This window comes from Raphanus sativus, chromosome 5, assembly GCF_000801105.2.
Source record: "Raphanus sativus cultivar WK10039 chromosome 5, ASM80110v3, whole genome shotgun sequence".
NCBI classification, from domain to species: Eukaryota; Viridiplantae; Streptophyta; class Magnoliopsida; order Brassicales; family Brassicaceae; genus Raphanus; species Raphanus sativus.
The window spans coordinates 36753357-36778855 of NC_079515.1; the positions used below are offsets into that span (position 1 = coordinate 36753357).

Consider the following 25499-nt stretch of genomic DNA (forward strand, 5'->3'; position numbering starts at 1 on the left):
GAGCCCATTAAGGTTCCCACCTTGGATGCTCCCCTCTGAAGAAAAGACAACACTCATTTGAAAACAAGAAAAAAAAAAGCTGAACAGATTCAGAATCACTTCCACGATTTGTCTAAATCACAAAATCATTCATTATTCAATACCACGCTGAGAGAGCATTTGTTTCTTTTGTTTATTTCTGTGTGATTTCGTGTCAGTTATCATGAAGTTTTGCTTCTCATCTAACTTGTGAGGCTGAACGAAAAAAAATTCCACCGTTGAAAATCCATAACAATAATAATGCCATTCACATTAGCGTGCACATTAGGAGTTATTTCCTTCTCTTATTAAATTATTATATGTTCCTTGTTTCTCCAACCTTCCTTCGGTAGGTAGTGGTTTGATGTTTCATATGATTGATTTGATCTTTCATAGGTTAAGCCTAGAGGTTGGTCTGTCAGTTCTATCCAGTTCATTTCTTCTGATACACTCTACAATGAAGTGAGGAACAAGGAAAGTAACGCCCATTTAACACACAGCGAGTACGTAACCCTGCCCTCATTTTCCAGCATTTTCGCTATTTAACACAAGTCTTCTTATTAGACCTTTGGGTTAAACAAAGTGAATGTGGAGGTTTTGACAGTAGTCTGTGACTGTGCTAAATGTTAGGTAGAGCTATATATTAGGCTTACAGGCTGTTCTACTCTCTTTTTTTTTTCATTCAAAGTGACTGGAAACAAATGACCATTCAAGAAAATCATATACTACATGCATGTGTGGGGGCTCCTTTTGGTTCTTGGATACTAGTTTAACTGATTTGGTTTGTAGCAATCATGATCTCTCAATACTCTAATCCTTTTTTCTTAATTGATAACTTATGACCAACTTTGAATATCTATATGTATTTAAACTCATCAGTTTTATTCTCTTCTGCGCTTTTTTCTTTACTGTTCATTGTCAGAAAAAGTGAACATAAAATGAGAACAAGGGGTGTCGAATTATTTGCATGTGTCATGTGTTCTCTCTGCATATAAACCCATTTGGGTACAATTTTATTATATGTTATTTTTTCTCATTTTTGTTTGATTCTATAGGAGCTGCTCAGTTTGAATATATAGCCCCACCACGTAAATAGCAAGCATAAGATTTCAGAACATTAATGTGAAAAAAGTAGATCGGTTCACGAAAAGAAAATGGTGCTACACATGCAACTTGTTTATTCTTCTTCCTTGGACATTTCTCACTTTGTTTATTCCTTTAATTACAAAAACACATTTTCTTTTATATATTAACCACATTGTCCCCACAAAACTTTGGATGAATCTACCCCACATCATATTCTACGCACATACCTCTCTCTATCTCTCTTTCTGTACATATATAAATGTATATGCTATGCATACACACCTCTCTATTCTGTGAACAAAAAAGTTCAGTGTTAGGCATTAGTGTAACCTACTTCTTCATCTTTTTCAGGTAAATAAAGAAGTCTTACAAAGTGAAGCTCCATGGTCCTAGTTCCCTAGATCCAAGTTTGCTTTTACTTTTCCTTCTTTTTTTTTGTTGTTGGATATAGACATCCATTACAAGTCTAATTCATTATCATTCTACCTTGCAGATGGAGACTGCGAAACCATTGGATGTTGCTTCAAGAAAAGGAAAACTCAGACGGGCACTTGTGAAAGTTATCAACAACAAAAAGCTAACCGGTGTTCCTCCAGAAGTTGAGAGAGTCAAGAAGAGACAAGAAAAGGTGAAGTTAGATGATCAAGACGCTACAAATCTTTCAGAGTCCTTTGAGAAGCTGGAGGAAGAGTATGAGAAAACACTTTCCATGGAAGCTCTTCTTGCAAAGCTTTTTGCTACAGTTTCTTCCATAAAATCGAGTTATGCACAGTTGCAGTACGCTCAGTCTCCGTATGATCCAGCTGGGATTCAGAGAGCAGACAGGTTGGTCGTTTCAGAGCTGAAGACATTGTCTGAACTAAAACAGAGTTTCTTGAGTAATCAGTTTGATACTAACCCTCATAGAACTCTTGTTCTTGCCGAAGTTCAAGAACTGAGAAGCCTCTCGAAGACTTATGAGATCATGGGGAAGAAGATGGAGTGTCAGTCAAAGCTTAAAGACTCTGAGATCATGTTTCTTAAAGAGAAGTTACAAGAATCCAAGAATCATAACAAGTTGATAGAGAAGAGACTAAGTCATCAACTTCATCTATCAGCACTGAGTCAAACTCATTTCGCTACTTATCTGCACCACACAGTTAAATCAATCCGAGGATTCGTCAAACTGATGATCGAGCAAATGAAGTTCTCTGGTTGGGACGTCCACGCGGCGGCTGAAACGATACAGCCTCGAGTATTGTATCACAAGCAAGACGACACGTGTTTCGCTTTCGAGCATTTCGTTTGCAGGATCATGTTCGAAGGGTTTTATCTACCTTGCTTCACAAGCGAACCATCATCACCATCATCTCGCAAGACGAGTAAAGAGACATTCTTCGAGAGGTTCACGGAGATTAGATCGATGAAAGCGAAAGAGTGTTTAGCGTCACGACCCAAATCAAGATTCTCTACGTTTTGCAGAGCTAAGTATTTGCAGCTCGTACATCCGAAGATGGAGGAGGCTTTCTTCGGACACTTGCATGTAAGAAACCAAGTCTCTGTCGGGGAGGGGGAGTTTCCTGAGACGAGTTTCTGCGTCGCGTTTCTTGAAATGGCGAGACGGGTTTGGCTCTTGCATTGCCTTGCCTTCTCCTTGGACGTTAAACCTTCGATATTTCAAGTGTCTAAGGGTTGCAGATTCTCGGAAGTGTATATGAAGAGCGTGGCGGAAGAAAGCTTGTCGGAATCTGAGCCGAGAGTTGCGTTTACTTTGTTTCCTGGGTTTAGAATTGGGAACGCTTTGGTACAATGCGAGGTTTATCTCTTGCGCTCAAGTCAACGCCGTACGTAACCGGACGGTGGAAAGATCACGGAGATGTCGGAACAGAGGGTATTACGGTAATTTGCGTGGTGGGGGTTATTTTTAGCGTACGAAAATGAAACGAGAAGAAATTTCCTGACCGTTGGATTATGAAGATATGCATATGTGACCGTTGAGATTATGCGTATGTTTTTTCTTTTCTTCCTCTCTTTGTCAATATTTAGGACAGTGAGACAGGAAGCATCTCTGAGCTGGTTTCCTTCGTTGAAATCAAATTATTAGCCCATCGGCACTATCTTCTATCCTATATTCCTATGTATGTATATAATTCCGTAATAATTTATATTATTTTTATGTTTCATATTTTCAATCTATAGTACCAATTAGTGCATCAAAAAGATTGTTTATGGATTAAATTAAATAATTTTGTATGAGTGTAATTGTGATATCTTCTGAAAAGGGACTGAAGCTCGGACATCTATCTATTCAGACCCACCGACCAAATTTAATCAGGATAATACTCTGATGGTCCATTGAATTTTGATAGATCTCCTGGCCCCGGAGTAGTCCTATCAAAGTATCTTTTATGTTATCCAACGACGTCTGGGTCCAGGCTCGGTGGATATTGACCAGGGTACGCTCCATAAACAAAAGCAGAGCCGTAGGCCCAACTAATTTATTTTTGCTCGAGATATTTACAGTTTAAGTCCTTATACTCCTCTATCATTTACAATTCCTTCCTGAGCATCTTTCCTTCTGATTCTGAATGGCGGGAACGAACTGAGAGCCCTAATTAATTACCTCTATGGTTTTAGCCTCCTTCGTCTCTCGACACTCTCACTCTCTCCCTCCTCTGCTCATCCATCAGTCCAATCTATTTCTCCTCCGTCAACGAGGACGAAACTATCTCCGCCACCGTTACATTTGGATTTCAACGGAGAAAATGCCGATCGTAGCCGAGTACGCGAAGTCGAACCGATCTTCCTGCAAGGCATGCTCGAAGTCAATCGCGACGAAAACACTAAGACTAGGATTGATTAGCAAGGGACCCGGCGGGTTCGACATGACCAGATGGCACCATCTGGATTGTTTCCCTAGCGATTCGGAGTCGATTGCTTCCGTCGACGATATCAAAGGCTTATCCGCTTTAGAGGTTTAGGTGTCTCTCATCATCTATCTAGACTCCCTATGGTTTCTCATCAGTACTCAATTCGTCTCTTTATGGTCTCTCAGAAAGATGATCAAGATGCGTTGGCGAAATTGGTGGAACAGTGTGGTCAGCCTTCTAACCAAGTAACTTCACTGACGACTCTATGCTCTATCTAAGATAACTTACTTTTTCGTAATTGATTGTATCTGTTGGATTAAAAAGCAGGTCGATGAGAAGGTGGAAGAGATTACACATCTCGCAACAGATGATGTAAGTGGGGAGAAGATTAAGGAGACGAAAGGTTCTTCAAAAGTTATTGCTGAGTACGCGAAATCAAGCAGGTCATCGTGCAAGAAGTGCTCTCAGACTATTGCTGCAAAGGAACTGAGATTGGGGCTGGTGACCAGAGACTCCCGGGGTTTCGATATGACGAAATGGCACCACTTGGCTTGTTTCCCCGTTGACTCAGATCCGGTTGATTCTGTTGAGGACATTGGTGGATTTTCGTCACTGCAGGTTAGTCTCTATTTATATATAGATCAAGGGGGATAGAAGTCTGGATGTTTTGCATATGTTCTCTGGTTGCTAAGATCATAAAATGGAAATAGATAGTGTTATCTTGGACTTGAATATAGATGGGACTTTTAGTTTAAGTATTTGTCACGTTGACTCTCAAATATATCAGTGGTATTCGTGCTGACACATCTTATATATTTGATTCATTTATTACAATAAAACAGAGTGGTGATCAGGATGCATTAAAGGATTTGGTCCAACAATGCGAGAACAAGACCTTGGTATATTAACTACTAGCAACACCTTTTTTCATAAATTTGTAGGCCTATCCAAACTAACTTCTTACTTTATTTCTGACATTCTGGAACTGAAAAACTAGCTAACGGAAGAGACAAACAAAAGAAAACATTCTCAGGTTATTAGATAGTAGTAATCACGTCCTTTAGTAATTTGTATTAGTTGAATTTTCATTTTTTTCATTGGCTTGTAATATATTGTTTCTTGTGAAGGTTGGGGAGATGGAGATGGTGGAAGAAACCAACACGAGCCAACCGACTACTAGAAAACCCAAGGTATGCAAGCAATGAGATGTATTTACCTGCTGATGGTTGGCGCTCTCTTCCTTATCTTGAGATTCTCCCAACTGACTGTAAATACTGTGTTATGCAGATGAACACCAGTGAGTCAACTTCTCAGGTCGTAGGTGAAGCAGAGATCTCTCTTTCAGCATCTGATGTGAAGGAAAAGTACAGGGTAGGCACTCTTGGGAGTTTGTAGCTTTGGCATATGTATTTGTTTTCCAATCATTACGTCTTGGCTGCTAATTATCCTTATTTTTCAGGATGCCAGACTATTACCGAAGTGGAAAGCGTTTGAGACTGTAATATTCCTTGAGCGGGTCAGAAATCATCTTCAGATATGATGTTGCTTTTCGAATTAAGCAAATGTTTTATGTCCTAATCATTAATTCCTTTGCTGTATCTTAACAGGATGAGGGTCTTAACGATTCTGAGAAGATAGCTGCATTTGATTTTGATGGATGCCTAGCAAAAACATCTGTGAAAGTGTAAGAAGCGACTTGGTCACTCAAATTTTTGCTGTTCTTTCTTGCAACCTCTTCCAGTGGCCATTTATGATTTTTGTTCGTAGTTTGTCTACTTCGGTGATTACTTTTTCAGAAAGGCAATCACCCAATGCTTTTGTACTTCTCATAGTGCATTCTCAGTAAATTTGCGCAGCTCGTTTGTTGCTATCTTTACAAAATATAATTGTGTTATTCATCAATGGATCATATCGTGTTCCGTTGTTTCTTGTCTCTCAGAGTAGGTGCAGATGCATGGTCCCTTATGTACCCTTCTATTCCTGAGAAACTACAAAGTCTTCATAGTCAAGGCTATAAGCTGGTACCTTATCTTCCTTTTGAACTCCATTTTAAGCCATGCAACTCAACAGTCGCAGAGTGTTTGTATAGAAGTGCTAATTATATGTTCATCAGGTTATTTTCACGAATGAGTCCAACATTGACCGGTGGAAGAACAAAAGACAAGCTGCTGTGGACTCGAAAATTGGACGCCTCAACAGTTTTATCAAGCGCGTGGAGGTTCCCATTCAGGTGAAGTGCTCTTTTAGTTTCTCGTAGTCATTTTTATCTACTCAAGAAAACTGTATCAACAAATTTGAGTTATTTTTTGATGCAAGTTTTTTTTTTTTGAATGAAAATTGAAGTTATTACTAGCTAACATCTGCACATTTTCAAAATTTGAGGTGTTCTGACATGTTGATTTCTGAAGTTTAGAAATGGTTTTCGTTCTGAAAACAGGTGTTTATAGCGTGTGGAGTCGCAAGTTCTGGTGGTAAAGATGACCTTTACCGCAAACCCAAGCCAGGAATGTGGCAACTCATGAAGAAGCACCTCAACTCTGGGATTGAAATTGATATGGATGAGTTAGTCTTCTCTATCCATTTGCATCCTCTCAAGCACTTAATTTTGGTGTATACTAACTTCTGTGCCATCAGATCTTTCTATGTCGGGGATGCAGCCGGAAGAAAAGGCGATCACAGTGACGCAGATATAAAATTTGCACAGGTATTTGTTACAAAAACATCAGGCATGTCAGCAATACTTAGAGAGATAATTTGCGCTGATAGACAGATACTTTGTTTGGGTGCAGGCTAGTGGATTGAAGTTTTACACCCCAGAGGAGTACTTTCTCTCTTGAAGTCACTATGGAACAACAAGCTGTATTAGACTTGTGCCTTCTCTTTGCAACTTGTTTAGTCTATAAAGCAAATGCTTTTCGTGATCAAACTATCAGTATGTGTTTAGTTCAACACTCTTTTGGGATTTGATATGACAAAATGGCATCACTTGAGATTTGTTTTCCCGTTGAATCAATCCAATTATCAGCACTACAGAGCTTACCTATTCTGATGATAACCTCTTCTGATGCTAGTACAGCATACCTTAACTGGTGGTTTATCTTGTCTTCCTTCTCTTAACAACTTTATTGTTGTTTTCTTTATAACATCATTGATTGCTCCGAGTTTGAAACCAGGTATGGCGAACGGGCCCGTCTGCTAACGATGTAATGTGCGAAAGGTAGCATACTCTTGCAGCCTACGTACAGGTTTTGGGCCAAATGCTTCTGATTGAAAAAAATATTTTGATCATTTTATCTGAGTGCATATGATTGAAACTAGATACTGACTAGTATTACTTTGCTTCAAAGATCCAACAAATCGTGATTGGTTATGTGCTACGTTTTTTGTGATGGTTTCCTGTAAAGTAGCGTGCAACCAATCTAAATTTAGTAATTAAAATTTTAATTAGTAATATGAACTTACAATGAACAAATAATTGTACATTATTTAGTAAGTGATTAGTGCAATCATTCTAGTTGCTGTCCTACAAATAAGTGTACATTATTTTAGTATAAGTGATTAGTTTTTTTAAGCTCCCAAGAAAACATCTTAAATTCTTTAAGTAAGACGTACTTTATGATAAATGTGTGTTGCGTCTTTGACATATATCAGATTGGATTGGATTTTACCAGACAGAGACCAAAACAAGGTCAGCAGTTCGTACGATCATGTCTTCCTCGCTTCCTCCACTCCTCTCCTTCTTATTCTTCTTCACCGCCTTCTTTCTCTCTGCCGCCGTCGCCGATCACCACGACAAAACCAGATCTCGCTTCAAACCACCTCTCTTCTCCTCCTCTTATCCATCCCAAAACGCCACGTCACCCACTCGCTACTTCGAAGTCAAAAAGCCACCCGTCCCCTCTTCTCCCTCATCTCAACCGCCATGCTCGCACCAATTCCTCCACCACGACTTCGCTTACACCTACACGAAACCCCCGTCCTCGCCAACTACACTCTCCCCTCCCACTGCCCTCCCCCCTCCTCCCGACACTTCTCCAAAATCATCCTCGAGTTCAGATCCACCTCCCGAGGAAGACAGTTCGACCGCATCTTCGGCCTCTGGCTCGACGGAGTCGAGCTTCTCCGCAGCTGCACAGCCGAGCCTACTCAAAACGGCATCGTCTGGTCCGTCGAGAAAGACGTCACAAAATACCACTCTCTCCTCGTCGACGACAACAAGACTCGCACCCTCGCCCTCTACCTCGGCAACATCGTCGACAAAACCTACACCGGCGTCTACCACGTCGATCTCATCTTCCATTACCACTATCCTCCACTCGATTCCAGCCATCACAACAACAACAACTCTCCTTCTCGAGCTGATACCATCATCCCTATCTCGAGAAACCTTCCTTTAAACGACGGGCTATGGTTCGAGATCTCGAGTTTGAGTGATTCCAAGCGCAAAGAGTTCAAGATCCCGAGGAATGTGTACAGAGCCGTTCTCGAAGTTTACGTTTCTTTCCACGAGAACGACGAGTTTTGGTACGGGAATCTCCCTAACGACTTTATCACAGCCAACAATCTCAGTGTTTCTGGTGGTAATGGACCTTTTAGAGAAGTTGTGGTTACTCTCGACGGTAGAGTAGCCGGTGCGGTTTGGCCTTTCCCTGTCGTTTTCACCGGTGGGATCAATCCTCTGCTGTGGAGACCGGTCACGGCTATCGGTTCTTTCGATCTGCCGAGTTATGATATCGAGCTGACGCCTTTCTTGGGGAGTTTGTTGGACGGGGAAGGTCATGAGTTTGGGTTTAGCGTGACTAACGCGTTGAACGTTTGGTTTGTGGATGCGAATTTGCATCTTTGGTTGGATCGTGAGAAGGAGGTGGTCGAAGGGGAGGTGTTGGAGGTTAGTAGAAGCTGTCTTGAGATTAGCTCTGTGTCAGAGTTCGAGGGATTGAATGGGAAGTTTAAGACGGAAGCTAAGAGGTCGATAAGTTTGAGTGGTTTGGTCAAGTCTTCTCGTGGAGATATCGTGACCACTTCTCATCAGGAGTTTAGGTATGTGAACGAGATGGTTTTGGGTAAAGATGGGAGCTTGCAGATCATTGATCAGCTGATCGAAGCTGAAGATCGTGTTCATGCCAAGAGAGGGTCGAGGGCGATCTACGCGGCGAAATCCATCAAGAGGTTTCCGTTTTACCTCTACTCTGACTCCTTGGAGCAAGAAGACAGCACGTCTCTGGAGGTTGCGAATGTGACGATGGGGTTCAACGAGGAGAGATCAGAGAGTGATTATGGGATGGTGAGAACGTTTAAGAGCAAGCTGGAGAATAAGCAAGAAGGGCAAGGGGTTATGGTGGTGAAGAATAATTTGGTGGTGAATGGATATGGGGGAACGCAACAAGTGTATAACTATGTTGGAAGTGACCAGTGTTACTCGAGGAACATTAGTAGCTTCAACTACGACATTCTGTATGATGAGGTTGAAACCGTTTGCAAGAAGACAGCACTGAAGATGCCGGAGGATCTAACTAGACTAGAGACGTTGACCGCGCTCTTGCTGTGAATGACAGTGGAGAAAGAAACGTCGTTAAATATAGTAGAAAAGAAGTTTTTTTGTGTGTTTGTTTCTGTTATTTTCAGACCTTGTACTGTGTCAGATTTTGCTGTGTAAAACCGTCTTCCCTCATCATGTTCTGTCTGACTTATATGCAAATAGATCCGGTCCGGTTTATCAGGGGTTAATGATTGATAAACCGGTTAATTTGAATTATTTCAATAGTGGAAAAAGTTATGTCCAAAACAAGCAAGTCTTATGCATTAAATTGACTTTGATCCTTCAGGTCATTGATTGCGGATACACATGAAAATGCAGCAGGAAAAGTTGACGTTAAATTGACTTTGATCCTTCAGGTCATTGATTGAGGAGAGCTTCTACTAATCTGATCAATGTGATCCTTCAGGTCATTGATTGCGGTTACACCTTGTACTCTGTCTGATCAGATTAGTAGAAGCTCTCCTCAATGTGACCAGATAATAGAGGGAGAGGTTCAAATGGGTGGTGGTCAACAACACTTTTTACTTGGAGCCTAATGGTAGTTTGGTTTTGGACAATAGATGGAGGAAACGAAGTTCATCCACTCAAGTAGCCATTTACTTCACTTTGATGGCCATTAGCCATCAGAGCTTAATAATAATAATTTTGTCTTTGTGATGTTTTTTGTGTGTTAAGAGTGGTGAAGAGCGCTGGACCAAAAGGGCATATACTCAACCTAGGACATGGTGTCTTGGTAGGGACACCAGAGGAAGCTGTAGCTCATTTCTTTGAAACCGTGAAGAGCTTGGATTACCACCCTAATCATGTTGCAGAGAAAGTTGAATCTGAATTGGTTGTCTGAAATGTTGATGAACAGACAGGTGAGACAAGAACCTGCTGTTTTAGTTTTGTTAACATGTGTTTGAATCTCTTAATTTTGGTGGAAAGAATCAGAGAAAACCTTCCATGTCTGAAGCCTTCCTGGTTTTAACTCTTTAACATTGATGTAATAATGTATCTTCTCTTGTCCCACTTGGATGTGAAACCAAGCAGCTTGTGTTGTATCATGGTACGTAGAAAAGAAGTCGCTGAGCTCAATGTCTAAATTTAAATTTGCATAAATGCATTGTTGAGAGAAAGAAACAAAACAGAAAGAAGTGAAAATTTGACAAACTGGAACTATAAAATAAATTTTATATGATCTATAATTCATATAAAATCGCAACATAAATTTAATTTATTTGATAGTGTATACACACTACCATGGCCTCACCAATTTGCTTTCATGAATCACCCCACTTTTATTTCTTTTCTATTTTATCAAATGCTTAGAAGGAGAAATACAATTTGCTTGTACTACCCGAGTGGTTCTGATAAATAATGTTAACTATCATCCTATAAGTCAACAGAATTATCACCGGCACTGGCCTCGCACCATACCATTATTGCACATCTTTATATTATTGTAGCTCTATCATCCAATATATTATCCAATTAACAGAACCTTGTCTTTTCATTAGTTTATAAAGTGATCTATAAACTATAGAGATTCTAGCATAATCAATTCAGCATTATTGCTAAATTTCAAATTAAGAAGACGACATGATTCATCATACCCTTTAATATTTACAAAAGGTTCAATGATAAATGTTCGAACGAATCAGTCTACCCAAGAGCCACTTATCTAATAATGTTTTAAAATTTTTAAACTTTTGTATTCTTGTTAAAAGTGTCAAAAACTTGTACACATTGTATACTCTAATAACATTTCACAGGACAAGCTCTAGAGTTTTCAATAGTTTAAAACTTGTCTTATTCTTCTACAGGGCCGGTTTAGGCATAGGGGCAAGGGGGCCCACGCCCCAGGGCTCAAATTGTTTTTTGCAAAAGTAATATTAAAAAAGGTCCAGTTTAAAAGAATAATATTGAAATAAAGGTCAATTTTTGAAATTATCTGTAAATATATGTAATTTTTTTTAAAAAAAATTTACTTTGCCCAGGGGCCCACTAAATCTTTGAGCCGGCCCTGTTCTTCTATTAGAAATGTATATGAAAGATTAAGTGGAAGCAAATAAGTTAAACAGATGTACAAGAACCCACGTCGCGATATAGCAAATCACAAACTTAGTTGACTTGAGTACATATTATAATGACTTATTCAGTGATTCGAACGAACTCTCGAATATTCCATTGATAAGACATGAGAGAATACAGAACCTTAATGTATTAGTTATCCATCTCATAACCATGCCATTTATTTGAGGAATAATGATTAGTCTGCCCCGATTTACTTCTAAAAATGACAGAAAAGAGATCTTGTGAAATTTAAAACTTTTAAAAAGTCAACGTGGATGGTCTGGAAGTTAAGAGTCAGAGATTTATGCATTTTCGGGTTTAGACAAAAGGCATGCACGAGCTCACACGATCTTGTTTTCTGTATTTTTTTACAAACCAAACACATTTATTTCTTTACCAAAGCTAAGAATTAGCACCAAAAGCAAAAAAAGCTAAGATTAATAATATTGTTACACTTAAATTTTACAACCCTTAAGAAATCAGATTCATTAGGCTATGATCAGTAAAACTGAAATTCAAACGTGTCTTAATTTATGCTTTATATTTCGAATCCTGATAAATTAAAGTACTATGACTAATACTTTCACTTTCTTACTTAATTTGTAGTATATATCTCTAAATACAATAACAAAAAAAAATCCCAAAATTAAGAGACGAACTTTAGTTTACCATATTAAATGGAATTAATGAAAAGATTCTATTTCCTTATGTTTTGAAAAAGTTATATTCTCTTATGCTATGTAATTTGCTTGTAATAATAAATAAAAGATACAGAATATCCGTGAGAATTATTCCTTTTTCCTATAATAACAAGACGGATTTTACGAATAATGTTTTCACTACATACAAGTTTATGTTTTATAACAAAATTAATTCACATGCTTTAATTTGAAGAATTTAGTCAAAAAAAAAAACAAAATTAATTCACAGATATAAACTCACAATAATACTCCAACAAAGAATATGATAAAAAATAAGAAAGTAATATCGAAATAATTAAATCTCATTAAAAAAGCGCGCATCTCTCGGCCAACACTCTGTCTAGAGCACTTCCTTCCTCTATATATAGTTTGAGCCTACTCTCTCATTCGCTACCATCAAAAAAGCCTTCTCTCTCTAATCTGAGTTGCATCCCGCAGATATCTTCCGAAAGGTTTATCTCTCAATCCATTGAAACTCTGTTTGTTTTTAAAGTTTTGATTATTTTTTTCCGTCAGTCAATAAATCCCCCTGTTCCATCGTCTTTACAGAGAACCGAGTGGAGACCGGTCTGATCAGCGATCATGGCGGGTCGGAACATAGAGAAAATGGCATCAATTGATGCGCAGCTTCGCAACTTGGCTCCCGCTAAAGTGAGCGAAGACGATAAGCTTATCGAGTACGATGCACTCCTCCTCGATCGCTTCCTTGACATTCTCCAGGATCTTCACGGAGAGGATCTCCGTGAAACGGTACCAAAAATACGATTCACCTTTCGATTAAATTAATACACATTTGCTTAAATCGCAAAAGGTTTCAACCTTTACATCACGTATTAGTTATGTACTCGAAGAATGTGAATTGAACATTTTTATTAATTACATTTATTTAACTAATATTATTTGAGTTAAACAAAATTATTATAAGAGATCAATGAATGCATTTTGTAATTAATATTAAACTTTTGTAAATATAAATTGTATTGAAAATTTAAAGTGACAATGTGTAGCAAGAAGAAAAAATGTCAAAACCACACCTTTTATAAAACAGAGTATATGATTCTTGAGAAATGATGTTACTGTACAGGTTCAAGAGCTATACGAGCTTTCTGCTGAGTATGAAGGCAACCGTGAGCCTAAGAAGCTTGAGGAGCTAGGGAAAGTTCTCACTAGTTTGGACGCTGGTGACTCCATTGTTATCTCCAAGGCTTTCTCCCACATGCTTAACTTAGCCAACTTGGCCGAGGAGGTTCAGATCGCTTACCGCCGCAGGATCAAGAAGCTCAAGAAAGGTGATTTCGTTGACGAGAGCTCTGCAGCTACTGAGTCTGATATCGAAGAGACTTTCAAGAGGCTTGTCACTGATCTTGGCAAGTCTCCTGAAGAGATCTTTGATGCTTTGAAGAATCAGACTGTGGATTTGGTTTTGACTGCTCATCCTACTCAGTCTGTGCGTAGATCTTTGCTTCAGAAGCACGGCAGGTTAGATGTTTTTTTTTATTACTTTCTATAGAGAGATCAGTGAGTGAGGCAACTCTTTTGACCTTTGAAATGATTTCTCAGGATAAGAGACTGTCTTGCTCAGCTTTATGCTAAGGACATTACTCCTGATGACAAGCAGGAGCTTGATGAGTCTCTTCAGAGGGAGATTCAAGCTGCATTCCGTACAGATGAGATTAGAAGAACACCTCCAACACCTCAAGATGAGATGAGAGCTGGGATGAGCTATTTTCACGAGACAATATGGAACGGTGTCCCTAAGTTCCTTCGCCGTGTGGACACTGCTTTGAAAAACATCGGGATCGATGAACGTGTCCCTTACAATGCTCCACTGATTCAATTCTCTTCATGGATGGGCGGTGATCGTGATGGTACAGAAGTTTCTATCATTACTAGCAAATGAATCTCTCTCTCTCTCTCTCTCTTGTTTCGTTTTTGTTCACCATCTAGTCTACCTTAACTGAATTGCAGGTAATCCAAGGGTCACACCTGAGGTCACTAGAGATGTGTGCTTGTTGGCTAGAATGATGGCTGCTAATCTCTACTATAACCAAATTGAGAATCTTATGTTTGAGGTTCTTTATCTCTTTTGAAGTGTCCACTTGTTCTGGTTTGCCTTCATTCAGATCCTCTTTGATTCATTCATATTTTTCTTCTTGGCAGTTGTCTATGTGGCGTTGCACTGATGAGTTCAAAGCCAAGGCTGATGAAATCCATAGGAACTCAAGGAAAGATGCTGCAAAGCATTACATAGGTTAGAAACAGAGAACCATTCTTAGGAAACACATGTGTATATACCATCTTATTGCTTGCACATTCTTAAGTGATAGTTTCCTTTAAATCAATCCAGAGTTTTGGAAAACAATTCCACCAACTGAGCCATATCGTGTGGTTCTTGGTGATGTGAGGGATAGACTCTATCACACACGTGAGCGCTCTCGTCAATTGCTCAGTAACGGAATCTCTGACATCCCTGAAGAAGCTACTTTCACCAATGTTGAACAGGTAAATAACCTTTGTACTCTGCATTTTTATTTTTATTTAGTAAGTTGTTTGTCTGATTCTAACTGCTGAGTTTACTGTTCTTTGTTCTACTTACTTACGCAGTTCTTGGAGCCCCTTGAACTCTGTTACCGATCACTATGTTCATGTGGTGACCGCCCAATAGCTGATGGAACCCTTCTTGATTTCTTGAGGCAAGTCTCTACCTTTGGACTCTCCCTTGTGAGGCTTGACATTAGGCAAGAGTCTGAACGTCACACCGATGTCTTGGATGCTATCACCAAGCACTTAGACGGTTCCTCTTATAGAGACTGGTCTGAAGAACGTCGGCAAGAATGGCTTCTAGCTGAACTAAGCGGCAAGCGTCCACTATTCGGACCTGATCTTCCTAAAACAGAAGAGATTGCTGACGTCCTGGACACCTTCAAAGTCATATCCGAACTGCCTTCAGATTGCTTTGGAGCTTACATTATCTCCATGGCAACTTCACCTAGTGATGTCCTTGCGGTTGAGCTTTTACAGCGCGAGTGCCACGTGAAACAGCCACTTAGAGTTGTTCCACTCTTTGAGAAGCTAGCTGATCTTGAAGCAGCTCCGGCCGCTGTTTCAAGACTCTTTTCAATAGACTGGTACAAAAACCGTATTAACGGTAAACAAGAGGTTATGATTGGTTACTCTGATTCAGGGAAAGACGCTGGGCGTCTCTCAGCTGCTTGGGAGCTATACAAAGCTCAAGAAGAGCTTGTTAAAGTTGCTAAGAAATATGGAGTGAAGCTAACCATGTTCCATGGCCGTGGTGGCACAGTTGGAAGAGGAGGTGGTCCCACCCATCTTGCTATATTGTCTCAGCCACCGGATACAGTTAATGGCTCGCTACGAGTGACGGTTCAAGGTGAAGTCATTGAGCAATCATTTGGAGAGGAACACTTGTGTTTTAGAACGCTTCAGCGTTTCACAGCTGCTACTCTTGAGCATGGAATGAACCCTCCTGTTTCACCAAAACCTGAGTGGCGTGCTTTGCTAGATGCAATGGCTGTTGTTGCTACTGAGGAGTATCGATCTGTGGTCTTCCAAGAACCTCGATTTGTCGAGTACTTCCGTCTTGTAAGTACACATTCATTCACATTTAACCAAGTTTTATATTTCGAAGTATCTTATACTGTTGGTTTGCTTTGTAGGCTACACCTGAGCTGGAGTATGGACGTATGAACATAGGAAGCAGACCTTCAAAGAGAAAGCCAAGCGGTGGGATCGAGTCTCTCCGTGCAATCCCATGGATCTTTGCTTGGACGCAAACAAGATTCCATCTTCCTGTATGGTTAGGATTCGGAGCAGCTTTCAAGTACGCAATCAAGAAGGATGTGAGGAACCTTCACATGCTGCAAGACATGTACAAACACTGGCCGTTTTTCCGAGTCACCATCGATCTTATTGAGATGGTGTTTGCTAAGGGAGACCCAGGGATCGCTGCATTGTACGACAAACTCCTTGTCTCAAAAGATCTATGGTCCTTTGGAGAGAAACTCAGAACCAACTTTGAAGAAACCAAGAACCTCATCCTCCAGGTATGAAGCAAACAGAACCAAAAAAAAACAGAGTCCTCTGTTTCTTATTCCTTTTACTTACAGCGTGCCATTAATATTCATTTTTGTTGCAGACTGCTGGACACAAAGACCTTCTTGAAGAAGACCCTTACTTGAAACAGAGGCTTAGGTTGCGTGACTCTTACATTACAACGCTTAACGTCTGTCAAGCCTACACGTTGAAGAGAATCCGTGACACAAACTACAATGTGACTGTGCGACCACATATTTCGAAAGAGATCATGCAGTCAAGTAAATCAGCACAAGAGCTTGTCAAGCTTAACCCAACGAGTGAGTACGCGCCTGGACTTGAGGACACGCTTATCTTAACCATGAAGGGTATTGCCGCTGGATTGCAAAACACCGGTTAAGTGAGAGTGAGAGTGAGTTGAGTCACTGAGAGAATCATACAACTTTGAAGTCTCTCTTTTTTTTGTCTTTCTTTTTGAATAATAAGTTATCACGGTCGGAATACAGTTTACTTTATGTATCCACCGTTGGTCGGAATACAGTCTACTTTATGTATCCACCGTTAACAACTTTGAATCTTGTCATTGTGTGAAACTAAACACTTCTCTGTTTCTGGAAGTGGATGAATGTTTAATTCTATCTTTTTTTTGTCTCTGCTCTGTCTCGCAATGCCAGATTCATTTACAGTTCTTTATATGTTTTCACGACGTGTAGTTTGCACGTCGTCTAAAGTCTGAAATGTGGTCGTCCCTCATAAGATGGAAGTTACAGATAAATTCAATATTATACTTGTACAACAAGGAATCACCCAAAAGTTGGGTTACACAAAAACTACTAACCCTAGCTTTTATAAAAGCCGTTTAAGCGAATGATCAACTCTCATCTCTTTTCTTCTCATTGAGTAGTAAAAATCTTGTACAATCTGTGCAAAGCAACTGCAATGGTGGACGTGTAGCCTCGGATCTTTGACCATAAAAGGAGATTTATAAGAGGTAAGATTACTCATCTTCCGATGGCAAAGTTGGGCTCTTTGAGCAGCTCTCCATCTTGTGAAGTTCCAACATCCTTTTCTCTGGGTTACAAAGCCCTGCACCAGTAACACATAGTCAATGAATCCAAAATTGTGGTCAATTCTTGTAGAAATGCTTCTGCAAATCGAATCTGGATTGCATGTGAATTGTCAAACCTGAGCATTTGGGTATATCCCAAACAGCAATGGAGGAAGGTGAGCACTGTGGTTCACAAAGGGTCTTGTGGTTCTCGTGGTTGACGTTCATCGCCAGCATCCACGCACCTATTGTCACGTCCTCGTTGCTAAACATCCTGAAACTGAAGTTTCAAAAAAATATCTTTGGCTTTAGCAGAGACCTCTTCTTCAACCAAAGTCCTAACCCATGGTGACTTCAAAAAAAGACGAATAAAATAAAAGGAGACATGACTTACCTGTTGTTCTTTAAGGCAACCAAACTGGTGACAACATCTGCAGAAAGAGCGTATATGGGGCCATAGGCATGAAGAAAGTACTCTTGACCAAGCAAATCTCCCAAAGGTTCATACCTGCCAAAACTCCCAAGATTATTATTGAAATAGTTCTTCTTTCTAACTATTTTTTCCTGTGCTTACCATTTAAGCTTTGGATCTGTGAAAACAGGACCTTTCTTCAGACAACCAAGATATGTCTGAGAGTGACTCCGCTCTTTAGCCAACAGCAAGGACAACCGATCTGCGAAATGACACAAGAGCCTCACATACTATACTATCCACGATTAAAAGAGCGAAAACTCAAAAGAGAATGTAATATATATATAAATCAATCACCTGGCCTCAAATAAATATCATCATCAGCTTTGACATAGAAGGCTGAATCATACAAGGCATACGCAGCTTTGAAGAAAGCCAAACTATACACACCAAAGAAGACCATGGAGATCAGAGAGTTTATCTTTTAATTAAAAGATGTGAAACAGAGAGAAAATATTCTAACTAACGTTTTGTATGGGAGCTTACTGTACTCCTCCTCGATATCAAGCAGTATGAAGTCATCGAACTCTGCGATCTCCTCTCTAAGCTCAGCCATTTTCGATTCGTCTTTGGTTTTGCCTATAATAAACCTAATGGCTAATCCTGTTGACTCTTCCAAGCTGTGCAGCAGAGAGACCAAATGAGATTATAAAAACAGAGCAAATGGCAGAAGAAGATAAATCAATTCGGTACCGTCGAAGGGCTTGTGGATCGGAGGGCATCCACGTGTTCCTGAGCGCTCGTCTCCTCCCAGCTGAACCGAATCCGGTTTGGATCCCGACGAATCCCATCACCTTGTGCCTCTTCACTCCGCTGATGCTGATGCCGACATTGCCGTTGTTGCTACTTCCGGCGACGTTCCAGACGACGCGTACAGTTTTTGGAGGAGAGTTGGTGAGGCAGGTCCGGGCGGATAGCCGGATGCCCGGGAATACGATGGCGGAGAGTCCGAAGAGGAAGCCGAAGAGTCCGATCGCGAGAGAGGTGAGGACGATCGTAGACGGTCGTCGGCGCGTTGGACGCGCGTGGAAGAGCTTCAGCCTCGGAGAAGTTGGCATCATTTTGTGACGGATCTTCTTGGTCGGAAGCTCTCAGGCTTATGATCAGTTTTAACGGTCGTTAGTGTTATGTTTCTCAGATCCGTTGGATCCAGTTTATTTTTTGTTCGGATCCGGATCCTTTTCTAATGTGTATGAATCAGTGATAGGGCTGGGCGTTCGGGTACCCATTCAGGTTTCGGTTCAGTCCATTCGGGTTTCGGGTTTTCGGGGTTAAAGATTTCAGCCCCATTCAGATATTTCTAAATTTTGGTTCGGGTTCGGTTCGGATCTTTGCGGGTTCGGTTCGGGTTCGGATAACCCATTTAAAATGCTTTTAAATTTTCAAAATCCATTATATACTTTAAATTTTCAAAATATATAAGAGAGATAATATATTACATATAAATTTTCATAACATATATGTCAAAATATCTTAATTTAACATATAAATTGGTTTTTTTGAATATTTGGATAAAGAATCAATAGATATTTAACTATTTTTGGTGTTTTCAGTATATTTTAGCTATTTAAACATTTACTTTTGACTATTTGCATATATTTTCGAGTATTTTGGAAAACTTAAAGATATCTTATATATTTTTAATATTTTTAATATACATCATATATAAAAATAATGTATATATTTAAGTATATAAATTTATTTCGGATACATTCGGGTACCCACAATACTTCGGTTCGGATCGGGTTCGGTTTCGATTCTTTAAATACCGAAATTTTGAACCCGTTCGGATATTTAATCAATTTCGGTTCGGGTTCGGTGCTACTTTTTCGGATCGGATTCGGTTCGGTTTTTCGGATTCGGATTTTTTGCCCAGCCCTTCAGTGACAAAAAAAAAGAATAGTTAAGAATAAAACCAATTTTAGAACATTAATGATCTTAAGAAAGTTAGGCATTACTTGACCAAACTGACAAAGACTTATGTCCAGAAAATAAATTAGTCGTTGTAATTATCAGTTATGTACTATAGTTAATGTTAATGTAAAAACATCTACTCCCCATTCATGGTGGTGAAAGCGTTTCTGGGTCTAGTAATTAAAAGAAAAAAGTTACAGGTTTCTAGATCAAGGATATGAGTTTCGCTTTCTAAAATACTGTGCAAAATTCTTGAAGATTGTGTTTTATATGGTTTAAAACTTTCAACAAAGATTTCAGATCTTCTACCAGAATATTTTTAAGTGATTAAAAAGCAAGAACTGAAAATCTGTGTCCACACGAGATTAGGATGTCTTAATCATTCGATGATAATGTCTCAAGGTATCATATGATAATCCTTCATTACGAAAGCTAACTTGGTTCGCTTCAACTCCACTCAATAATATTAGGCTGATTTTAAGTTTTATAAAAATGTTATTTACCATTGTTATTATTTCATGTAAACTAAAAGCAAGCTCGAAGAAGTGACAAGAAAATAGAGTGGAAAGAGCATTGATAGTTTTTTTTTTTTTGCTTAAAAAGAGCATTGATAGTTCTTATTAAGTCTAGTTGTTCATGAACACAAAGCAACATCTCATCACTAACACTGTTTACTACTCCTACACCACGAGCTTGCCTTTCTTCTTCTACAGCTGCAGATGAGGAAGAAGCTCTTCTCGCAAACAATCTTCTTCTCCTATGGAGACTGGTGTTGTCTCTGGCCTACTATTTGCAGCATTGCTCTCTCGAGCCGGGTTCTCTGTTTCTGAAGCTGGCTCTGTTTGGTTTGGTTCCAAGTGGAGGTTCATCATACCATCTGATCACAGCTCTCAAGCTGGCTAATCACGTCAAACCCGGTTTTGTCTACACCTGCTTCTTTGTTCGATGATAGGTTATCGCGATCAGAAAAACGAGAGCTATATGTGCACGTAACTAGCTGGAATCAGACAGTTTACAAAAAAAAAAACGAGCTGGAATCGGATCCTAAGTTTTAGTAACAAACTCTATGTGAAGCTATTTAAAAGGGTGGAAGTTGGTACTTTTTGACCGGTTAATAATAACCCACAAACCATTTTGAACACTATAAAACAGGAGCTATCCCCCCAGCTCATATAGTATTCGTCCGGTTTATTAATCTGTTACAAATATGAAATATCAAAACTACAATCAACACACACACGTGCATGAATAAAATCAAGAACCGAGGCATGATCTCGTTGTCCTAAATAATACTTTTGTTTTTGTCGCCCAACTACACGCCGTCTTAGTTTACCGAATGCCAAGTGGAATAAAGAATTTATCCAACACGATGACGTGTGAAAGACATTATCACGTTCCACCAATCAGTGTTTGCCACATCTTAATAAGTGCCTTTTTATCGCTACTTACGTCATCACACACGTCAATCTTTTTGATCAAAAAAGTCTTGAATGGCGTCGTCACTTGAGCCTCTCACTATTTTAGCCCCACCAGACCAGTGATACGCCTTAGATCTTTCATTTTCTTTCTTCGATTTACCATCTTTGTAAACTATGGCGTCATCTGCGAAGAAGGTACGATCTCGTTGTTTTCATCCTCGTACGTATAGGTTCTCTTGGTGTATCAAAGTTTTTTCTTTATTTTTTGTCATGTTTTTAGGTTTTGATTCCTATTGCTCATGGTACTGAGCCCCTAGAAGCGGTGGCGATGATCACCGTATTGCGACGTAGTGGTGCTTACGTGACGGTGGCTTCCGTTGAAAACCAGGTTGGAGTTGATGCTTGTCATGGAATCAAGATGGTCGCCGACACTCTCCTCTCTGACATTACCGACTCTGTTTTCGACCTTATCATGCTCCCCGTAAGTCTCTCTGTTAAGACATTTAGTAAACTACTGCATAGATTATTTGATTTTGCTGTTTGCTGATATTAAATTTTGATTATAGGGAGGGCTTCCCGGCGGCGAGACACTCAAAAACTGCAAACCTTTGGAGAAGATGGTAAAGAAACAAGACACAGATGGAAGACTTAACGCAGCTATCTGTTGTGCTCCTGCTTTGGCTCTTGGAACTTGGGGTTTACTAGAGGGCAAAAAAGTAAGTCAGAAAGCGACCATGTCACGTTACTCTATCATCTTGTTTTTTCAGCTCTTTATCCTAATATGTCTGGATTGATTGCATGGCAGGCAACGTGTTACCCTGTTTTCATGGAGAAACTTTCAGCTACTTGTGCCACAGCTAGTGAGTCAAGAGTTGAGATAGATGGAAGGATCGTAACTAGTCGAGGACCAGGAACCACCATTGAGTTCTCTCTCACTCTTATTGAGAAGTTGTGTGGGAAACAAACAGCTGTTGATGTCTCTAGTATCTTGGTATGTTTCTGTCTCTTGCCCTCTTTCATTCAACACCAGCTATGGTGGTGTTTCTAACTAGCTCTGTTTATCTCCTCTTGAATTCAGCTGCCTCGTCCTAACCCTGGTGAGGAGTTTACTTTCACCGAGCTTAACCAAACGAGCTGGACATTCAAAGATACTCCACATGTATGCTCATTTATCTCTCAACTTAGTCGTTTTATTATTAATACACTCTTAGTCAAGAAAGATTATGTTTTTCTTGTTTCAGATTCTCGTTCCCATTGCAGAGGGATCAGATGAGATTGAAACTATAGCCGTGGTAGATATCCTGAGGAGGGCAAAAGCAAATGTAGTGATTGCTTCAGTTAGCAACAGTTTGGAAGTTGTAGGATCTCACAAAGCTAACCTAGTCGCAGATTTGCTTCTTGATGAGGTTTTAGAGAAGTCATTCGACCTGATTATGTTGCCTGTGAGTGCTTACTTTTCATATAAAAGATTCTTTCAAAAATAGTACAAAAAAAAACATCCTTGATGTGTCACATTAGGGTGGTCTTAACGGTGCTTCAAGATTGTCACGCTGCGAGAAACTGGTGAACATGTTAAAGAAACAAGCTGAAGCAAACAAACCATATGGAGGTATCTGCGCGTCGCCAGCTTACGTCTTTGAGCCTCATGGTTTACTCAAGGTGCAACATTCAAACCAGTACTTGAATTTGTGCAGTCTTCTTGTTAATATATCTTGCACTGAGATGTAAGAGACATGTTTTTTGTATTAGCGTAAGAAGGCGACTACACACCCAGTGGTGAGCAACAGACTTTCGGACCAGAGTCACGTTGATTTCAGGGTCGTTGTTGATGGGAATCTCATAACGAGCAGAGCTCCAGGGACTGCAATAGAGTGTGCGCTTACGATCGTTGAGAAGTTTTACGGGCGTGAGAAAGCACTTCAGCTCGCAAAGGCGATACTTGTTTAAGTTCAAAGAATGAAGTGACACGTGAATAAAAAATGTCTAGTTATCTCTCCATTGAAGTTGAGACTTTGTAATAAGGGACTAATTTCACCATAGCGGCAACTTGTTCAAAATAATACTAACAAGTTTTTATTCAATCGTCGAGATTCAAATTTTAAATAAAGAAGCTAATTTAATAGAATTTACAATTGATTTTATTACTCCCTCTGTTTCAATTTATTTGTCGTTCTAGACTTCGGCACACAGATTAATAAAACATTTAATTTTGTATATTTACTAGATAAAAACATCATTATCAATACACCTAATTAGATTTCAACCAATAGAAAAATAGATTAGATTAAAAAATCAATAAATTTTGCATTGAAATCATAAAACGACACTTATTTTGAAACAAAAATTTTGCTCCAAAACGACATATAATTCGAAACGGAAGGAGTACTAAAAAAATTAAGGGTGTAACTGGTAATCATGATAGGAACAGAACATTAAGAATGGATAGAAAAAGAATGAGTAAAAATAAAATTTTGGGAATGACGAGGAATAATGATTCTTTATCAAAATTAACAAGAAAAAAAATTACTCTTTAATTCTCTACAAAAAAAGAACGAAAAAAACATTCTTCATGAATGATAAATTTTCTAAAAAATGTTAAGGATTGTAGTGTTTCCCTTCATTCCATTGATTACCGGTTACACCCTAAAACTTTGGATAACTTCTGCCTTCATCCTGGGATTTCTTTCACCAATTGTAACACTGTTCCGGTTTATGAATTATGTAATACGAATCTTTTTTTGGTTTAGAGAGAACAAGTTTAGAAGAAGAAATAAACTTTTGCTTGATTTGAATTGTTGGTTTCATTAGTAGTCCAAATGTACGCCAAGCCAAAACTTTAGAAAGATCCAATGCAAATGATTTGTCAGGCCATTGTACCATAATGGTACTACTATTGGTGTGAGTCTGGTTTAGCTTCTGTTATGTTCCACAGGTGGTATAGAGATTAAACCAAAAAAAGTTGAGCTTCTTGAGAATAAGCGACACACACACATGACACACCAACACAGGGCCGTCTCAAACTTTTCACGGACCCTGTTCAAAAAAAAAAGATCTGTTTTAATAATCTGAAATAATTTTGATTCTTTTTACAAAATACCACTATAATATAAAATAAATACATTAATTTAACTATTTATAATGTAAATAACACCAATTTTCTTGTTATTAATGTAAAATCATTGATCAAATCACTGAACTTGATTATTTAGCATTTTTAATGCAAAATTATCGATCAAATTATCAAGTTTGAACATTTTTTTAACTTTTCAGTTTTTTTACGTTTATTATATCCACGATCAGAAATCATAATATATAAATATAATAGAGTAAAAAATCTAGATAGTAAGCTATATACTCTTGATTGGACAAGTCACTCTTTTTATTTGCAACAGTAGTTGTATGTTAGCTATATTTTCTTCGTGTTTGCTATTTTTAATTAAAAATGGTGAAGAAAATATATTTTTTCTCTGTATTTATAATCACTAATTGATAATTGTTTCCTAAACATAATCAATTAGAATATCAACTTTATACCATTGAATATTCTAACACACATCAACAACTATTTATTACTTTCCAAAATTTATAATTGATATAAATACTAATTACTGCCTAATTTATTGCCTTTTTAGTTGGTTACATAAAAAAAATTGCAATTTACATTTATTGGTTATAAATACGAAAACTAAATTAAAATATAGTTATTTCTGATATTATAAAAATATGATTTTAAATTTATAACTATTAGTAAAACAAAAAAAAAGTTATAAACCTTCTAAAATTTTGGACCCTGTTCGACCGCTCCACTTGCACGTGCTAAAAGACGGCCCTGCACCAACAAATATTTGACTATTCTTCGATAATGAAAATCATGTCATCGCAAATAAAAGCTTTCCTTCTGGCCTTACGGGGCAATACTAATCCAATCAGTGTCTCTGCTGAGCCAGCAATGGGGTTTCGTCAAAGACTCAAAGATCAGTCCAGTTGGTTTACCCTAACCGGAATCTCGTTCAATACATTCTGTACCGGGTTACTTGGTTAACAAAACGCATCGATTCTCGTGCGTTGAATTCTAAAGACTTTTTGCTTCGCACATATTTACATCAGTTACGGTTCGAGTGAACGAAAACCCTAAGAAACGAAACCCAGAGGAACAGAGAGTAAGAAAACCCTAAAAACGAAACACGGAAGAACAGACAGGAGGAAGAAGAAACTGATTTTGGAAAAAAAAGATCAAAAAAAATTTGGACCATTTCTCGATTTGTGCGTGTCATCCTTGCGCAGGGGCCATGCTAATCTTCTCTGTATCGTTCCAATTTTATCGGATGTCCCCGAAGGGACAAACA

General features: G+C 38.9%; 6 protein-coding genes and 1 non-coding gene across 9 annotated transcripts; 5 read left to right on the forward strand and 2 right to left on the reverse strand.

The window, feature by feature from the left end:
* Positions 1–1231: 1231 nt before the first annotated feature.
* LOC108857743 (protein GRAVITROPIC IN THE LIGHT 1-like) lies at positions 1232–3277 on the forward strand. Of its 2 annotated transcripts, none has more exons than XM_018631753.2 (2): positions 1232–1511; positions 1598–3277. In XM_018631753.2, the coding sequence occupies exon 2, from the start codon at positions 1598–1600 to the stop codon at positions 2933–2935; it is 1338 nt and encodes a 445-aa protein (XP_018487255.1). In that variant the 5' UTR covers positions 1232–1511; the 3' UTR covers positions 2936–3277. The 2 variants fall into 2 exon arrangements, with proteins under 2 accessions (XP_018487255.1, XP_018487257.1); XM_018631755.2 differs by having other exon boundaries at positions 1353–1455.
* A 374-nt stretch (positions 3278–3651) lies between these two features.
* On the forward strand, positions 3652–6945 carry LOC108857066 (polynucleotide 3'-phosphatase ZDP). Of its 2 annotated transcripts, none has more exons than XM_018630992.2 (14): positions 3652–4058; positions 4139–4198; positions 4278–4571; positions 4796–4852; positions 4951–4986; positions 5081–5143; positions 5241–5324; positions 5413–5469; positions 5561–5637; positions 5893–5974; positions 6067–6183; positions 6391–6515; positions 6588–6657; positions 6743–6945. In XM_018630992.2, the coding sequence occupies exons 1-14, from the start codon at positions 3711–3713 to the stop codon at positions 6788–6790; spliced, it is 1518 nt and encodes a 505-aa protein (XP_018486494.2). In that variant the 5' UTR covers positions 3652–3710; the 3' UTR covers positions 6791–6945. The 2 variants fall into 2 exon arrangements, with proteins under 2 accessions (XP_018486494.2, XP_018486495.2); XM_018630993.2 differs by having other exon boundaries at positions 3655–4058; positions 4281–4571.
* Positions 6946–7540: 595 nt separating this feature from the next.
* Positions 7541–9708, forward strand: LOC108863345 (peptide-N4-(N-acetyl-beta-glucosaminyl)asparagine amidase A). The gene is given in 2 exon segments (XM_018637738.2): positions 7541–7928; positions 7931–9708. Coding segments are annotated over 2 exon segments (1839 nt in total). The 5' UTR covers positions 7541–7660; the 3' UTR covers positions 9502–9708.
* Positions 9709–12596: 2888 nt separating this feature from the next.
* LOC108861345 (phosphoenolpyruvate carboxylase 3) lies at positions 12597–16939 on the forward strand. Its single transcript, XM_018635185.2, has 10 exons — positions 12597–12700; positions 12798–12998; positions 13333–13727; positions 13809–14116; positions 14217–14320; positions 14409–14499; positions 14596–14750; positions 14853–15851; positions 15926–16312; positions 16405–16939. Exons 2-10 carry the CDS (start codon positions 12831–12833, stop codon positions 16699–16701), a joined length of 2904 nt encoding a protein of 967 aa, XP_018490687.1. The 5' UTR covers positions 12597–12700; positions 12798–12830; the 3' UTR covers positions 16702–16939.
* An 88-nt stretch (positions 16940–17027) lies between these two features.
* On the reverse strand, positions 17028–18973 carry LOC108838229 (probable beta-1,3-galactosyltransferase 13). Its single transcript, XM_018611193.2, has 7 exons — positions 18515–18973; positions 18289–18441; positions 18119–18201; positions 17924–18023; positions 17744–17857; positions 17487–17629; positions 17028–17387 (listed from the first exon to the last, which is right to left on the reverse strand). The coding sequence occupies exons 1-7, from the start codon at positions 18880–18882 to the stop codon at positions 17299–17301; spliced, it is 1050 nt and encodes a 349-aa protein (XP_018466695.1). The 5' UTR covers positions 18883–18973; the 3' UTR covers positions 17028–17298.
* A 2254-nt stretch (positions 18974–21227) lies between these two features.
* Positions 21228–23234, forward strand: LOC108860457 (protein DJ-1 homolog A). The gene is made up of 8 exons (XM_057010781.1): positions 21228–21348; positions 21434–21634; positions 21720–21869; positions 21959–22144; positions 22232–22312; positions 22395–22595; positions 22672–22812; positions 22903–23234. Exons 1-8 carry the CDS (start codon positions 21328–21330, stop codon positions 23098–23100), a joined length of 1179 nt encoding a protein of 392 aa, XP_056866761.1. The 5' UTR covers positions 21228–21327; the 3' UTR covers positions 23101–23234.
* Positions 23235–25391: 2157 nt separating this feature from the next.
* LOC130495410 (U6 spliceosomal RNA) lies at positions 25392–25494 on the reverse strand. The gene has a single exon (XR_008934680.1). It is a non-coding gene; the product is annotated as a U6 spliceosomal RNA (small nuclear RNA).
* Positions 25495–25499: the final 5 nt, after the last annotated feature.

Coding starts and splice junctions, on each gene's coding strand:
- LOC108857743 (XM_018631753.2), top strand. CDS start 1,598: ATGGAGACTGCGAAACCATTGGATGTTGCTTCAAGAAAAGGAAAACTC.
- LOC108857066 (XM_018630992.2), top strand. CDS start 3,711: ATGGTTTTAGCCTCCTTCGTCTCTCGACACTCTCACTCTCTCCCTCCT. Junction 4,987..5,080: donor ACAAAAGAAAACATTCTCAG/GTTATTAGATAG, acceptor TTTCTTGTGAAG/GTTGGGGAGATGGAGATGGT. Junction 5,470..5,560: donor CTGTAATATTCCTTGAGCGG/GTCAGAAATCAT, acceptor GTATCTTAACAG/GATGAGGGTCTTAACGATTC.
- LOC108861345 (XM_018635185.2), top strand. CDS start 12,831: ATGGCGGGTCGGAACATAGAGAAAATGGCATCAATTGATGCGCAGCTT. Junction 13,728..13,808: donor TTGCTTCAGAAGCACGGCAG/GTTAGATGTTTT, acceptor ATGATTTCTCAG/GATAAGAGACTGTCTTGCTC. Junction 16,313..16,404: donor CCAAGAACCTCATCCTCCAG/GTATGAAGCAAA, acceptor TTTTTGTTGCAG/ACTGCTGGACACAAAGACCT.
- LOC108838229 (XM_018611193.2), bottom strand. CDS start 18,882: ATGATGCCAACTTCTCCGAGGCTGAAGCTCTTCCACGCGCGTCCAACG. Junction 18,442..18,514: donor GATCCACAAGCCCTTCGACG/GTACCGAATTGA, acceptor TCTGCTGCACAG/CTTGGAAGAGTCAACAGGAT. Junction 18,024..18,118: donor TGATATTTATTTGAGGCCAG/GTGATTGATTTA, acceptor GTCATTTCGCAG/ATCGGTTGTCCTTGCTGTTG.
- LOC108860457 (XM_057010781.1), top strand. CDS start 21,328: ATGGCGTCATCTGCGAAGAAG. Junction 21,349..21,433: donor TGGCGTCATCTGCGAAGAAG/GTACGATCTCGT, acceptor TCATGTTTTTAG/GTTTTGATTCCTATTGCTCA. Junction 21,870..21,958: donor GTTTACTAGAGGGCAAAAAA/GTAAGTCAGAAA, acceptor ATTGCATGGCAG/GCAACGTGTTACCCTGTTTT.